The 16,118-nt window shown below is 45.2% G+C and overlaps 3 protein-coding genes across 4 annotated transcripts; 1 reads left to right on the forward strand and 2 right to left on the reverse strand.

Moving 5' to 3' along the window:
* Window positions 1–2,491: 2,491 nt before the first annotated feature.
* Window positions 2,492–7,239, reverse strand: LOC108025689 (putative ATP-dependent RNA helicase DHX57). The gene is made up of 6 exons (XM_017096222.3): window positions 7,098–7,239; window positions 6,235–7,019; window positions 4,886–6,172; window positions 3,860–4,821; window positions 3,602–3,803; window positions 2,492–3,544 (listed from the first exon to the last, which is right to left on the reverse strand). Exons 1-6 carry the CDS (start codon window positions 7,163–7,165, stop codon window positions 2,979–2,981), a joined length of 3,870 nt encoding a protein of 1,289 aa, XP_016951711.1. The 5' UTR covers window positions 7,166–7,239; the 3' UTR covers window positions 2,492–2,978.
* Window positions 7,240–7,985: 746 nt separating this feature from the next.
* Window positions 7,986–8,963, reverse strand: LOC108025596 (myb-like protein X). Its single transcript, XM_017096124.3, has one exon. It carries the CDS (start codon window positions 8,961–8,963, stop codon window positions 7,986–7,988), a length of 978 nt encoding a protein of 325 aa, XP_016951613.1.
* A 402-nt stretch (window positions 8,964–9,365) lies between these two features.
* LOC108025692 (uncharacterized) lies at window positions 9,366–12,273 on the forward strand. 2 transcript variants are annotated; one of them, XM_017096229.3, is made up of 2 exons: window positions 9,366–9,540; window positions 10,818–12,273. In XM_017096229.3, exon 2 carries the CDS (start codon window positions 10,833–10,835, stop codon window positions 11,988–11,990), a length of 1,158 nt encoding a protein of 385 aa, XP_016951718.1. In that variant the 5' UTR covers window positions 9,366–9,540; window positions 10,818–10,832; the 3' UTR covers window positions 11,991–12,273. The 2 variants fall into 2 exon arrangements, with proteins under 2 accessions (XP_016951718.1, XP_016951717.1); XM_017096228.3 differs by lacking the exon at window positions 9,366–9,540 and adding an exon at window positions 10,533–10,693.
* Window positions 12,274–16,118: the final 3,845 nt, after the last annotated feature.

Genomic DNA, 16,118 nt, shown 5'->3' on the forward strand with positions numbered 1-16,118 from the left:
ACTTTAATCGTCAAACGGCAGACGAGCCACCCATTGGCCCACCCACACCCACCCACTGAACCGGCGAACCACCTGGTAGCACCCTACCCACCACCATATCATCCCACCTTGATCTTGGGAGCTTACACCCCGATCCACTGATCCTGTCACCGTGAAAAGCATTCACTGTCAATGCCAATGTCAATATGGGGAGCCCTTGGCGCTGGGCGTTGATGGGGAGTGGAAATTTGAATTTTGATATCTACATAAAGGTATTACCAATTACACCATGTTTCTTTGTATAAAAGGGACTTTTATAATCATTTAAAAAGTAAAATAGGTGCTTAAAAAATACTATGATCTTTGTTAGAATATTGAGAGTTTATAGAAAATATTTTGATCTTTGTTAGAATATTTAAGAGTTTATGAAAAATATCATGATCTTTCTTAGATTATTTAAGAGTTTATATTCTATCAAAGACGATAACTTTTTGAAAGTACTTGGTTCATTTTTTAAAACATATTTTTTTAAATAATCCTATATTAAACAAGATATTGCACCATATGGACACTTAGGAAACTCTTTAAATTCTCCCTGATTTGATTCTTCAGTATCTATTTTAGAGGATTTCATAAAAATTCGTAAATCCATAGGATTCTTCTAAGATCTCAGTGATTTCTTAGTATCTCTCCATCAAGATATAAAAATAGGGATATATTCAAAATAGATCAGGATGATTTTCAAATCTATCCAAAGAATACAGAAAGGACATCCTAACCCACTGTGCATGTGGAATACCTGCCAATGGACGAGGGAACCGAATCGCATGGAATGGGAATCTTGGGGAACTCGAGAGGTGAGAGTCGTGCAAGTGCAACTCAGACCGCTGACACTTGACGATCAGAGTTGAGTTATCGCCTCGTTTTTTTGCTCACGCTCCACATTTTGTAGTCCCCCGATTGATTTGGATTTTGCGACTGCGGAAGAGCGGAGAAAGCTCCGGAGAACATGGAGATGGAGATAGCCGCTGCCCGGGGCTTCGGATCCACGGGGGACAATGATAGTGTTGATAAGAAGGGGATTGCCAGTGAATCATCTCGTTTAAAAGAAGAATTCTGGGAAATAGAAACCAAAACACTTACTGATTAAATGAGGATGGGAAATTATGTAGTTGGAGACTACATTTTTTGAAGAAGAACCCAAGAAAAGTGGGCTTTGGCATTTGGCCCACTGTGCGCCGGCGCAGCTTTGCGCTCGTAAAAAGCACAACTCACGATCACAGCTCTATAGTTTTCGAAGCAAAAAGTAGAGCAGTGCTGACCATGACTCCTAGAATTTTTCTATACATAGGTAAACTCACCTATACCTTTTAATAAAATGAAATCTTATGAATACATAAGTTTAGCATCAGAAAACTGATGTCATGCCCTTTCTAAAGAAAATATCAAATTTTGTTTTTCTTTTTCAATTTTTTTTATTTATTTATTTTATTTTTTTTTTAAATATTTTTTAACAACTATTAACATTATTTTAGTTACTAGTTACACGTCTACATACATACATATTTAGATTTGAGTTACAAAATCATAATGTCTTAAAATAATATTGAGACCTTTAACATTCCATTACTGGGATGGTTGATTTGACATTTTTTTGTAAATGCGCTCCACTCAAATATCCCGAAAAGGTGTATATTTAACGTCGGCCGTCGCTTGTATTTCCCACGTCATTGATCGTATTTGAGCAACTCCCGCCTCCCCTGGCATGGGAGGAAGCCCCCGCAACAGCTGGGCCTGCTCCTCAAATCAGAGCGGGCAAATACCACTCAACGAGGTGCTAAAATATCCCATTTGTGCTCGACCAGCGGAGCCTTTAATTGGAAAGATAAGCTCTGCGAAAAGTGCGAGTTTTCGTCACACAGACATCCCCGGAGTGGGCCACAGCGAAAGAGAAGCGAATGAAGCCGCTCAAGGCCCCGAATATGGGGCCGGAACCCTATTCAAATTGGCAACTGATTCATCGGTGCATTAGCCCGTGTTGATAAGCATAATTAATTAATTACGCTGCAAGTACGAGTGCTAGTCGGCTTTGATGTATCGACGGGACCGCCCCGGTCTTTCGCCTGTCACCGCAAAGTGGCCGCCACAAATCCGAGTGTATTTAAATAAGTGCAAACGAATTGTAATTGATGGGACACCAGCCCCCGGGCCTCTAGAAACGTCTTGGACTCCGCCGCTGGGAACGCGGACAGGGCAACATATATGATCGATTCGCAGTTGACATTCGGTGATGATCTAGGCGCCCTTCCGTTCGGTTTAATCAATCACCTATAAGATTGATGGATGATGCGAGGGAATTCCTTCAAGGAACTGAGATGATCATGTTTATAAGGAATTTATCTTATCCCCACCAGAAACTAGATATCTTTAGCTGACTTTGTATTTTATAATATCTTTAACTATTTTTTTTACGGTTCCCTTGACTTTTTTACTGATTAAAAGATATTCACCATTCGATTAGAATTACTCATAATATATATATTTTATATTTATCTTTTTCAAATCAATCAATCAATCAATCACTTCTTCATCAGGCAAAGATACTAGCCCCACATTGATTGATTACAAAATCAAGGCTTTACAAGCCATAGTACAAATAATGATCGTTTATTGGAATTGACAAACCAGTATTAGCGGTCGGGGGAAGTACATAAAAATAATATTGATCTATTACAAAGAGTATATATGAGTTTTTAGCTAGACAAAAAAAAAAGAACGTTTTTATAGTGAGGCAGTTAGCGATGAATATCTTTCTGAACTAGGAACCTTCTCGCAGCATCCCATTAAATAAACTCAACAATCTTGCTTTAAAGCCATCGATTCGGTGATTCGTTATTGGTCTCGTTTGGCGTATATTACAGGTTTCTCTTTTAAATATCGGCTACAACTGCTATTACACAAAATGTACAAGCGATTTGGGTAGTTGGGAAATGAGGGTCTCAGCTATTTTTACTGATCAGGTGGACGATGTTGCCGATCATCCGGCAGCCGTTCTTGTGGTGCAGCAGGTTAAGGCACGGGTCGCGAATCTTCTCCTCCAGCAGCTTGATCAGCTCCGCCCGCAGGCACTGCACCATCTCGGCGGTCTCCAGGTCGTGGGCCTTCAGTATAATCCAGCCGCTCTCCAGCAGGAAGAGGAAGTCGCCGTCATGCAGCTCTACCTTAAAGTCACTGCCGGCGAACAGGACCATGGCGATGAGTGGCAGCATGGAGCAGTCGCGGATGTAGATGGCGCTGGTGCGCACCTTCTCCTGGTAGACGAGGAAGGGCGCCTGGAAGACGGCCACATGCGAGTTGACCGACGACGGGTGTATCTTCACATAGCCATCGCCGCGCGTCTTGAAGCGCAGATCTTGATGGCTTGGCTCGCGTGGCACAGCACCGCCAGCCGTCTGGACGTAGACGCGCTCCGGCGTCATAATCTTCACGATATTCGGATAGAGGGCGGCGCAGAGGAGCGAAGTCAGCAGCCTGTTGTTGTCGCCATTGTGGTTCTGCTCCACACCTGCGCGAAAATGATTTTATTAATACTTACGGGAAAAAGAACAGCGAAAAAGCATACCTGTTAGTGTGAGAATATTGTCGCAGGCGTTCTTCCGCCTTCGCGGCACATTGATGGGCACAAAGCCTATGGAAACGAGTAGCTCCAGGTACTGGTACTTGAGGTCGGCTATCGTCTCAAGCGTGTTCAGCGACAGGAAGTGCTCACTGGCATAGTTCCTGCTGGCTGCATAGTTACCCCGACGCGCCACATCCAGCCATTTCTTTGGGAAAAGAGATTGATATAGTAGATGCTTTTCTAAAGGGAGGCCTAACTCACCCTGTAGGCATTCAGCACGGTGAGATGATCGCTGTTGCCCAGGGCAAACATCCGTTTGCACTTGTCCGCCTCCGTGCGCTTGCTCATGGGACTGACGAATGGCGACTTGTTGCTCAGGCAGGCGGCGATGGTCAGCACGCTGTCCAGGCACTGGAAGATGGCCCCGTACAGCATTAGCTTGCCAATGCGCACGTCCACGGGCAGGGCGGCGAGATGGTGGCCTAGCGGCGTCAACTGGTCCTCCGCATCGAGTGCGCCCACATCCCTCAAACGTGTCAGCGCACCCAGAACACTGTCCTCTGTGGGCGCCTCCAGGGTCTCCAGGAGAACAGAGAGTGTATTGCGCGAGGCGAACGTCTGCAAGGTCTTAATGCGCAAGACAATCTGCTCGAGCGGCACACGTTGGATCTCCGGCACCGGCTGGCCCAGGATGTGGTGGTGGTAGCGGTAGCTGGTGTACAGGTGAATGCACACTCCCGGCATTACACGACCGGCACGACCCTTGCGCTGCTTGGCATTGGCACGGGAGACCCAGACCAGGTCCAGGGACTCCATGTTGCGGTTCGAGTCGAAGCACTTCTCCTTCATCAGGCCGCAGTCCACCACGAACACACAATCGTCGATGGTTACCGAGGTCTCGGCGATGTTTGTGCTCAGCACGATCTTCCTTTTGCCGGGTGGCGCCTTCTTAAAGACCAGCGCCTGATCCTCGCCCGAAAGAGCAGAGTGCAGAGGCACCAGGATGAATTTGCCGGCACGGGGCGAGAAGAGGGCATTATCCATCAAAGAATCATGAACGGTTTGGATCTCCCCAAAGCCGGGCAGAAAGATGAGGATGGTGCCCTCGCGCGGCCAATCGTGAGAGCCTTCAACGATGTATTTAAGTACGGATTCGATCAGTTCCGGATTGATGGTCATGGGCTCCATCAGGTAAATACTCTTGCACGTGGGCTTGCTGTATTCTGAAAGTGATAAGACAAGAAAATGTTAGGCTGTTGGGAAGAGGAGGCTTATTTAGCCACTTACCCGCATATCGCTGATAGGTCTCGGCCAGCGTTAGTTTTTCATCCTTGATCTTCTTGCCCGGCGCCTGCCCGGAAGCCTGGACATCGGCATACTCCAGCTCACGCTCGAGGACCTCCTGCTCCTGCTTCTTCAGCTTGCGACAGTACTTGGTGTCGTACTCCATGACGAAATCGCTCATCTCCAGGATATCCTCGAGGAAGAGCTGCTGCACGGGGAAGGTGCGTCCAGGAATATCCAGCACGGGAGCTCCGCCGAAATAATCCGAAAAGAGAGTGGCATTCAGAGTGGCCGACATGAGGATAACTTTGAGGTCCTTGCGTTCTTGCAGCAGATTCTTCAGGATGAGCAGCAAGAAGTCCGATTCCTCGGAACGTTCGTGCACTTCGTCCACAATGACATGGGTGACGCTGCCCAGCAGCGGATCGGAGGCCAGGCGACGCAGCAGGATGCCCGTGGTGCAGAAGCTGAGGCGCGTGCTCTGCGACACCTTGTTCTCCAGCCGTATCTGGTAGCCCACCAGCTGACCAATGCGATCCAGCCGCTCGGCCGCCACACGCTCCGCCACTCCGATGGCCGAAAGACGTCGTGGTTGCGTACAGATGATCTCCACGTGGGGCAGGTTCTCCTTAGCCGGCAGTTGGAGGCCACGGAAGAACCAATTGTCCAGGATGAACTGCGGCACTTGAGTACTTTTTCCGCAACCCGTTTCACCGGATATGACCACCACGGGCGAGCTTTCAATTAGCGCCAGAATGCGTTCAATTTCGGCAAAAGCGGGCAGCTGTTTCCGGCCATCAATCACCTTCTGGTAGCGCTCCTCCTTCCGCCGCTCCACGAACTGCTGCAGCAGGCGACGGTTCTCCCGGCTCTGCGCCTCCGCATTCCTCTGATGGCCGCCATCATTCCTCGACGTTTGCCCCCGGGCGTAATGCGTGGGCTTCGGCGCCTGCTGGTCCAAACCATCCTGGTCGGCGCCACCGCCCTCCGGTTCTTCGTGAAATATAGAGCGCTTGGGCGAGGGAAAGGGCGACGTGTCCAGACGGCCGGCTAGCTGTTCATTGGACTGCAGCAGGTCGCAGATGCTGTACACACACGGAATGCCATCGCGGCAGATCTCTCTAGCTTCTCTGTACAGATGGCGGGCGTAGCGGAGGCGCAGCTCGTGCGGGATGTCGTGGCAGGTGGTTTTCAGATAGATAAAAGGCGCCTCATATGGATAGCGGCTGCCCGGCGGGAAGCGCACCTCCACATGGAACCACAGCTCGTTGTCGTTCTCGTCCACGCTGTCTGAAAGAGAAAACTCACTTAGCACAACAATCGGGAAGCTGAAACCCAACCAGACCCCTCACCCTTTTTGGCAACGTCCGCCTCTGTGGGCTCCGGCGGCAGGTGGGCGAACCGGCACTTGGGGCCGAACTTGCAGGTGCCATCGCGGTCGAAGTTGCGACACCGTTGCGGCGCCTTTTTCTTCTTATTTAGCGCCGCCTCTGCGGCGGCAGCAGCGGCGGCCAGGACCGCCTCCCTGGCCTTGCGCACCTCGGAGGGACTGTGGGCCAGCAGGTGATCGATGCGGAACTTGAGGTTCCACACCCGATTCGCCTCGCGCTCCTCGTACGCCTGATCGTAGATGGACTCCAGGGCCTCCTTCTCTTCGGCGCGCATGTCGAGCAGTTCCTGTTCGCCGGGTGGCTCCAGCGTCAGCTGCTCCTCCTCGGGTATCCTCATGTAGCGGCGGTAGAGCAGCAACAGGGCGGCCTCCGTGTCGCCGGAGCAGTGGTCATAGGCCTCCAAGCAGTGGACGGCCTGGAAGCCATAGTTCTCCAGCTTGGCCAGGGCATAGCGACGCAGGCGATCGCCATCGCTGTCGTTGCCACCACGCGAGGAGCTCACGCCCTGGACACTCTGGACCACCAGCGTGCCGCGATCTTGCCAGTACGAGTGCTTCACGCCGTGGCCGCCGCGTCCGCGATCCTTGTACTTGCTGATGTCGTCCAGCCGGAAGTCAGGCCCATGGATCTGGCGCAGTGTGTCCATGGTCATCTGGCGGGACTCGTCATTCAGCCGGAGGACGTGCAGCTCCGTTTTCCGGGACTTGTTGTCCGCCGCCTGTGATTTCGGCACCGCGGGCACGTTGCTTTTGTGTGGGCGAGCGGAAGATTTGGCATGTCAGTCGGTTGTGGTCGCCAGCGGCGCTGAGCCAGGGCGTACTCACGTGGTGCGGATGTCGTTGGGGCTGCGCAGGAAGCAGTCCTCCATGTGCTGTCGCGAGGATTCGTCCATGGCCACCGGATAATGGCAAACGTAGATCAGGTAAATTTCACAACAAACGCCTAACAGTGCTGGCAGGTGGCCAGTGGCAACTCTGGCGGGCCAAAGGCAGCTATTTTCCAAGCTAAAATTAGCTAGATTTTTGTGCTTTTCCGTAATTTCTTTTGCTCTAAAAAATGACATTATTTTGGCCAATTACAAAGATAAATTGGGAAAAACTTTAAGATTAAAATGTTTATTACCCTTTAAAAATGTAAATTCTAAATCTTAAACCTATCGCTGAGCAATCTATATGAGCAAATTAATAGCAATAAGAAACAATCGTGGAAACCACTTTTCCACTTTATCAAACTTGGCTACAAAAGAACTGAATGTACCGCTATGACTAGACTGTAATCGAATATTATCGGTGGAGAGCTTGGATAGCCGCAAAATTATCGATATAAAATCGCATTTAAAATAATTTTTTATATTTGCTTTAAAATACATTAAATTCTGTTGTAATTCGTTTAAATATATTAATTCAAACTAAGAAAATCATTGTTAAATACCGAACTAAGAACTAGCAGTTGGAGAATCTAGAATCTAGAACGAGAAGAATTTAAGGCATAGAACCATCAAATACTTTTCATTTCTCAATTAACCATTTGATAATCTTCAGATAATTACTATTCCTTATTATAAACAGAGCCATCCCCCATTAAAACTTCTTAATATAACGTTATCGGTCTGTAATTGAAGTTTCTGGCGTTCCTCTTCAAGACAAAAGCAGACCGCAACTGAGGCCAAAAGGGTTTTTAAAGATCCAAAAGGGTATTTGTTTTGTGGGAAACTAATGTTTTTCCTCCTCGACTATGACATAGCTTTCAGAATTCAGACGGCGTCCGTGGTCCTTCGTTTCAGCCTGTGTGGAGTCCCCCATCTTGTTTCCAGCATTGCCATTCTCCAGATCGCCCACGACCTTGATATCCTCCATGTCCATGTCATAGGCGCCTTCAAGGCGTTCAATGTCCTCCACGTCCTCGACGCGCTCCTCGTCCTCGGAGTCTTCGAATTCCAGACCCTCTCCGTCATTGATATCCTCCATGTCCATGTCCATGTCGTCCATGTCGTCCATGTCGTCCATATCGTCCATATCGTCCATGTCGTCCTTGTCGTCCTTGTCCTCCTTGTCCTCCTTGTCCTCCTTGTCCTCCTTGTCCTCCTTGTCGTCCTTGTCCTCCTTGCTTTCCTTGGTGTCCTCAACGCGCTTGCTGTAAATTAAGTCTTTGAGATCCAACACGTGCTTGATGTCATCATAGTCCACGATGTTGGTCATGCCAGCGAATGCCAGCTCGACGAGATTGGGGGCATCGGTGCCGCGCGAAACGAAGGTCGGTGGTGCCAGCGAGAATCTCTGGTAGTTCCGGGCGGCCAGCGGATCGTAAATTTGCGTGCGATCCGGATTGTTGGCGGTCAGGAGCCTGAAGTACTTGTAGAAGGTGGCGGCAAACTTCAGGTTGGCCTCAAAGTCGCACCAAACGAGGTCCTCGACCGGAATCTCTATGGGTATCTGCAGAGCATGGAGACACTCCTGCAGCACCGCGAAGTTCTTCCTGAAGTCGGTTATGGCGTTCGTTGCGAAAATCACATCCCTCAGTGGGACGATGTTCCCGACAGTCAGGTCCAAAAGCTGGCAGTAGATCGCGCCGGAGCACAGCTCCTCGATGCACTGGATGTCAGTCACTAGGGTCTCGTTCACCCACTTGCGTATGCTGGCCGAGATTTGCATCAGGGCCCTCTCTTTGGCGTTCAACTCGATGTTCTCCATTCTGTTGGTTCGACAATTTCCGATATCTTAACACTTGGTAGATCAAATTTGTATATTGAACTGTTGCAAAACGTATCGAAAATACGAGTATATCTAAAAACCAAAATATTTCTCCTTTTACTTTAGTGTGCTCCCTCAACAGAGTAAAGTAATAGAATGAATAAATTAAAATCTTTTGGGCCTTAGCTTCTGATTTACCTTTCGCACGCCTACTTTGTCAGGGTTTTTGAATGATTTGTGATTTTCGGGAAGTGTGTATACTCTTTTATCACAGTAGGCAGTTGTAATGTAAGGTGACACACTTTTTCAGGATTTCTGTAATCTAAAATATGATAGAAAATAACAAAACCCATGGAATAGTAGGCCGGGCAAAGTACGGCTAACGTATTTCGGAGTCCGGGCCCTATATAGTCACTCAGTTCCTAACACTCTACGTAAGCACGTCGGAATCTCCACTAAATTTTTTCGTTTGATTCGGGTTATTTTTTTTGTATTCCGATTTTTAAGAAATTGTCGCCAGATAATTTAGTAAATTTCGGTTATCCTTTTTTTCTTTACCAAAACGTTGGCGTGAGAGGTAAGAAAAAACAAAAAGCTGTAAAAACTTTAACAGGGCGTGGGATCAAATATTTTTGGAATTCAGTTTTTGATTAAAAATATTCATTTTTTAGTAGTTTAATCAAGGCGTACAGCGAAAAGAGCGACTGTTTTGAGCAGCTGGCTTTCAATGCTAACGATCCCAATCAATTTTAGAGAAAATAATTTTTTGAAACATTTTTCCATTTTTTACAAGGGGTAGGATCAGATTTTTTCGGAATTCAGTTTTTGGTTAAAAACACTCCTTTTTTAGTGGTTTTTTGCTCGTAGTTTCCTTAAATCAAGGCGTACAGCGAAAAGAGCGACTGTTTTGAGCAGCTGGCTTCCAATGCTAACGATCCACATCACTTTTAGAAAAATGTATTTTTTGAAATTTTTTTTCATTTTTTACAAGGGGTAGGATCAGATTTTTTCGGAATTCAGTTTTTGGTTAAAAACACTCAATTTTTAGTGGTTTTTTGCTCGTAGTTTCCTTAAATCAAGGCGTACAGCGAAAAGAGCGACTGTTATGAGCAGCTGGCTTCCAATGCTAACGATCCACATCACTTTTAGAAAAATGTATTTTTTGAAAATTTTTTTCATTTTTTACAAGGGGTAGGATCAGATTTTTTCGGAATTCAGTTTTTGGTTAAAAACACTCAATTTTTAGTGGTTTTTTGCTCGTAGTTTCCCCGTACAGCGAAAAGAGCGACTGTTTTGAGCAGCTGGCTTCCAATGCTAACGATCCCAATCAATTTTAGAGAAAATAATTTTTTGAAACATTTTTCCATTTTTTACAAGGGGTAGGATCAGGTTTTTTTTGGAATTCAGTTTTTGGTTAAAAATAATCCTTTTTTAGTGGTTTTTTGCTCGTAGTTTCTTAAAATAAGGCGTATTGATAATTTACCAACTGTTCTAATTTATTTTATTTTTTTTTCTAATTAAACATATAAAATAAAATAAGAAAATCTTTTATCGTAGTAGGCTTCGCCAAATATGTTTAAAGTAGTTTGGAGTCCTGGCCCTGTATCGTCAGTTAGTTCCCGAGCACGTCGGAATCTCTACTAAATTTTATTTGTTTATTTCGAGGCATTTTATTTTTGTATTTCGATTTTTAAGAAATTGTCGCGAGATAAATTCGGGTTTTTTGTGAGGTGGGTATCAATGTGCCTTAATTCATTGGGCGTTATTTCACTCGGTGTTTTTAACTCAGCCTTATTGTTTGCAAGCGCGGTGTACAGGTTAACTGATACCCATTAATTGTGCCACCCTCCCCAGATCATCGTCATCGAGATGGTAAACCGACTGACGGAGCAGCTGGTGGAGGCCAAGTCCAAGTGCTCGGACTACCGCAAGGCCGTGAAGCTGAATGCCTGGGGCAGTGATCTGGAGGACATCACCATCTGCCTGCGGATGCCGCGCCTGGAGGTCCTGGCCCTGAGTGTCAACAAGATCAATACCCTGAGTAGCCTGCAGAATTGCCACAAGCTGAAGGAGCTGTATCTGCGCAAGAACGAGATTCCGAGCTTCGAGGAGCTCAACTATTTGTCCAATGCTCGTTCCCTGACCTCTCTGTGGCTGGACGACAACCCCTGCGCCGTGGCCGCCGGCTCCAAGTATCGGGCCTGTGTGCTGCGCAAGCTGCCGCAGCTGGAGAAGCTGGACAACGTGGATGTCAGCGAGCAGGAGCGCCAGGCGGCCCTGAGTCAAGAGTACTTAAAGGCGCCCAAAAGCGCCATCAGTTCGCCGTCCACTGAGGTGCCAGTCGCCAAGTCGGGTGTCGCCAACACCTCGAGCTCCGGCTCGCCAACCAGCTCCAGTTCCAGTGCCCAGGTCAAGACCGGTCGCGAGCGGATCGAGCCTGAAATGGAGCTGGAGCGGCAGGAGGTGGAGCGCCGCGGGGAGCGCCAGCGGGAGAGCTTTGATGACGTGCCCATGCAGATGCAGGAGCTGGCCAAGCCGAACCGAAGTGCCGGCGGAGATGCTGCCGAATTGGAGGAAGGAGGCTGCCTGTCCAGGACCGCATCGGGGCCGCGTCCCAGCGCCGCCAGTGATCACATGCGCATGGCGCCCAGCTACCAGCAGGCACACCTGGGTCGACAGCAGGCGGCGCAGCTTGCTCCGCTGACTCAACGGGCGATTGCCAACTCGGCCGCCTCGGCAGCCGCTGCTGCCATGATGATGGCCCAAAGCCGCCTTGACACCATGGATACCAGGGGCCGTGCTCTCGTCGATAGCCTGGCCAATGGAAGTGTGGCCAGTGTGCCGCCCCAGCCGCCGTTGGCCTCCAGCCCCTATTTTGCCGGCAATGCCGAGCAGCGACGCTACCGCCCGAATGGCAACCTGCTCTCGGCCACCCTGTGTCTCATCCGCGAGATGGACGCACCCTCGCTGGAGGCCCTCAGCCGTGCCATCCACGACCAAGTCACCAGCCAGGCGATGGACTACTAACTTTGCCCATCGCTCACTATTAGTTCCCGTCGGAATTTCCATAGTTTCCAAATTCGTTCAGTGCTCGGAAGTCGACGCACCTTCATTTCGGGTTAGACGGAACCACTGGCCTCTTCCTAAGGGGTGAGATGCGGAAGGAACGACGTCCCCCCTGATAGCTTAAACACCAAGAGAGATTTCGACTTTTTTGGACCTCTAGTACGAGTTTGTACGTTTTACTAATCATAATAATCATAATCATAATAAAATGGTAAGCCGTTTCGGGATCTGTATACAAAATTCATTTAAACATTTAAATGTTTTTTACGGAGCCCAACATTTTTTTTTTACTTTTTTTAAAGACATTTTTATGCATTTTTCTTCCTTATTTTTAATATTAAACATAGGTACAAACACTAATAGGAATCACAGTAGTCTTTGCAGGATAAACATTTTTACAACACTGTTTCGTACTTAAATATTTTCCAACACTGGATATTACACATGAGGTTTAATTATAATTCGTGGGGATCTTTGCATTGAATTTTTTTTAAGGTATTTCCATACCATGGTATTTTCTAATGAAAATACAAGATTAACATTTGTACAACATTTGTTTCTACTTAATTATTTCCAACACTGAAAATTAGATATGCGATTTATTTACAATTCGTGGGGATCTCTTCATTTAATTTTTTTAAGATATTTCCATAAAATATATTCTATACAACTTTTTTTTAATTTTTAATACATTTGTTTTCCTATGGAAACCCTTTTCAATCAAAAGTTTTTACTGGTTGTAATTAATCTATAAAAACTATTTTAGCCGTTGACAACTCATTAGGAAATCCTGCGAATGTGCCTGTCATTTGTCTCGTTAATCACTGTCGCAAGATGAGCTCGTGGCGTCTTTGCGCAGATGAGCTTGGTTTTGCAACTACCAGGAAATCTCTGGCCGCGATCATGATAGAGATATGGCCATCAGGTAAACACTGCGACTTTTCCGGTTTACAACAAAGGGCGACTCTCGGCAGTCGTAAATAGAGTTACATGCCACATAGGCATAGGAATGGCAACTCCGCATGGGTCCGAGGTTGGATTGTTTGTTTGATTTTCGTTGGTTTTTTGTCACCGACACCGGGAGACATGTGAGCCAGGGAAAAGATAGGGAAACAGACACATCGCCGCCTCCCCATCCTCCTGCCCAACGTCTCGAACAATTAAAAGCCAGTTAGGTGAATTTCATGCGGGGCGGGCCAAGACGAAGAATACACTGAAAAATATTATGGTGTAAGTCAATTATATTAGTAAAATGAAAGTAAAGAAAGTCAACACAATGGTGGTTATTATAGTTCTATTTTATTTTATTCGAGTCAGGATTTAATAACTCAAAATACCAAAAGATTTAGCATAAGTTTATTAAACGGTTGTAAATTTTTTGAAATTTTTTAATCTCAACTTTATGAATTGGACTTATCGAATTGAAAATAATTTTATCTTGCCAGAAGAGAAAAGAGCAAGATTTTCCAAAAGCGCTACTATTTGCACAACAAATTTTATAATTAAGAAGATTACTTTTATATTCAATTTCCTCGCTGCAACTCATTCTATTTTTTCAGTGTTCATTCGGTTTTAAAGTTAGAAGTGGGTTGGAATAGACTCGTCGGGTTTGAACATTGTAAGCGATTTCCTTCTAATGACAATTCTTACATCTAAATTTTTTCGTTTGCCGGCTACATTTTTATGGCCTCCATTTAAGGGGAACTCACTTAATGATCTCGTTTCGCTCGGGCCTTAATTTTCACTTAGTCGCTTTGAAGTGCGCCAAAAGTGAGCGAGTTCAGCGAATTTAGTGAACCGTGTTTCGGAAATGGTTAATGGACCTCTTTCTAATGTGTATAAACATTTATTATACCTTGGACATTAAATCGTTGGAAATGGATAACAAACTTCAGGGATTAATATATAAAATTTCAAATTAATTTGAGGTAATCTTAAATTATTATATAATAGTAATAAGTAGTACCCTTAATAGTATCACTATAAATTTCATCTTTAATCAACCTTTAGTAAATTAATTGAAGCCATTATCGACAATACCATAAATACTGCGAGGTGAGGTAAAATTTAATTTACAGCTCAAAAAAAAAATTCTTATCAAATATGGAAGTGTCTTTTTCAAATTTATTTTAGTGATAGAAGGAAAATAAATTTCCTATTTCATTTAGGAAAAACTCTGCAGTTCATTTAACGTTTATACTTAATTTTTGAGTTTTTCCCCGATGTACAATCATTTTAACCTAGAATTTCCATTTCCCGTAGAGCGGAATTAACATGGGTAAAAATCTTGGGCTTTGCAACTTTAATTGCCAAGTCAGTCGCATTTTAAAGACACGATTTTCCCGCCGATTGACCCCCACTTATGATGCCGAGTCACGCACACGGCGACGTTGGCAGCGCAGACATTGAACCTTGAGACATGAAGATGTCTCGGGTCGAGGGGAGATCTTTTCGCACATACGCTTAAAATCGCACACGAATTATGCGCATACTTGAGGGTCTATGAAAATGTCAGATGGCAAGTGGAAAATGCAGCGGCCCAAAATGAAAATTAGTCAACTTAAAGACGGCAATTTGGCGCCCGATCTGCGCAACTTCCAGCGAATGCCATGGGGGAGTTACCTAGTACTGCCACATATATGTATATGGAGGTGCTGTATATAAGATGGTGTCTTTTTTTTTCTGGGCCTGGGAGATTCGGCGACTCGGCGGAGACAGCGACGACCTTTAATGGCGGCATTGTGTGCTAAACAGCCTCGGAGTTTCCAGCTCCAAAATGGGAGATTTCTGGGTAAGAAAAAAAGGCCAGAGAAGAAGAAGCCTCCGACGCGTTGGCGGTGGCAATTTCTCACGCTCGGCAAACGTTCCATTGTTCCCACAATTTTCCATTCATTCGGTTTGCTCGCGATCTGCTCCTACTTAGTAATAAGTTTTGCCCGGAATAAGAAAAACATACGCCCCATACCCCAGAGGAAGCCCTCGACCTCTCTCCCTGCGGCCTGTCATCGTCATCATCATCGGAGCTATAGGTAGAGCTATGGCTATGAACATCACATCACATCACATCACGGGCCTCTTGGCCGGGGTAATGAGTCGGTTTTATATGGGGTTAGTAAGTGCGCGGAACTCTTTCCTATATACTCACGTCTGCATGTACAGCGGGCACTTGCAACGCGATCCCATGGAAAGATCCGAATCGGATCACTTGATGGTCGATTGTCTGGCTGACACCCCGTGTAAGGCCCCCTCAGCGTCGGCTATGGAAATTTAATTAAGAGTCTGGGACTCAGTGCAGACGCTGCTATGAAACTCCCAAATGGGCAATGAGAATTTACGTCATTCGTGCAATTAAAAATTCAAGAATGGTATAGAACCTACAAGGGGACCAAAAGTAGATTTGATTTCTATATCATGGGCATACCTTCCAGAATTAAGAAAGTATCTGCTTTAGAATTTTATTACAAATTTTTCTGGTATCATAAAAATAATCTAAAATATTTTACATATGTATTATGGCATTTAACTTACAGGAGAACTTGAAGTAGTTTTGAATTCATACCTTCCAGCATTAGAAAAACCCCAGTTTAGAATTTTATTGCTACTTAGTGGTATCATAAAAATAATCTATGAATGATATATTACTAACAGGAGGACTAAAAGCAGATTTGATTTCAATGTGATAGTCATACCTTTCAGATATCATAAAAACAATCTAAGAATTTTTTTAAAATAAAATAATGATATAATACTTACAATAAGACTAAAAGCATATTTGTGTTTGGTAGGAAGTCGTACCTACCAGGAACAATAAGTATCTACTTAAGAATGCTGTTAGAGTTTCTCATATATCATACAAAATAATCAAAGTATTTTTCAAAATTCCGAAAATTCCAGGATTAAATAAAACCACTTTAAAATTTTATTAGAATTTCTCATATATTATAAAAATATATCAAAGTGTTTTTAAAAATTCAGAAAATTCCAGGATTCAAAATTCTATCTTAGAATATTATAAAATTTCTCATATATACATAAAAAATACCCAAAGATTAAGACAAGCTTTTTGATTATTAAAATGTGTGGATAGAA

Source organism: Drosophila biarmipes, chromosome X (genome assembly GCF_025231255.1).
Source record: "Drosophila biarmipes strain raj3 chromosome X, RU_DBia_V1.1, whole genome shotgun sequence".
NCBI lineage: Eukaryota > Metazoa > Arthropoda > Insecta > Diptera > Drosophilidae > Drosophila > Drosophila biarmipes.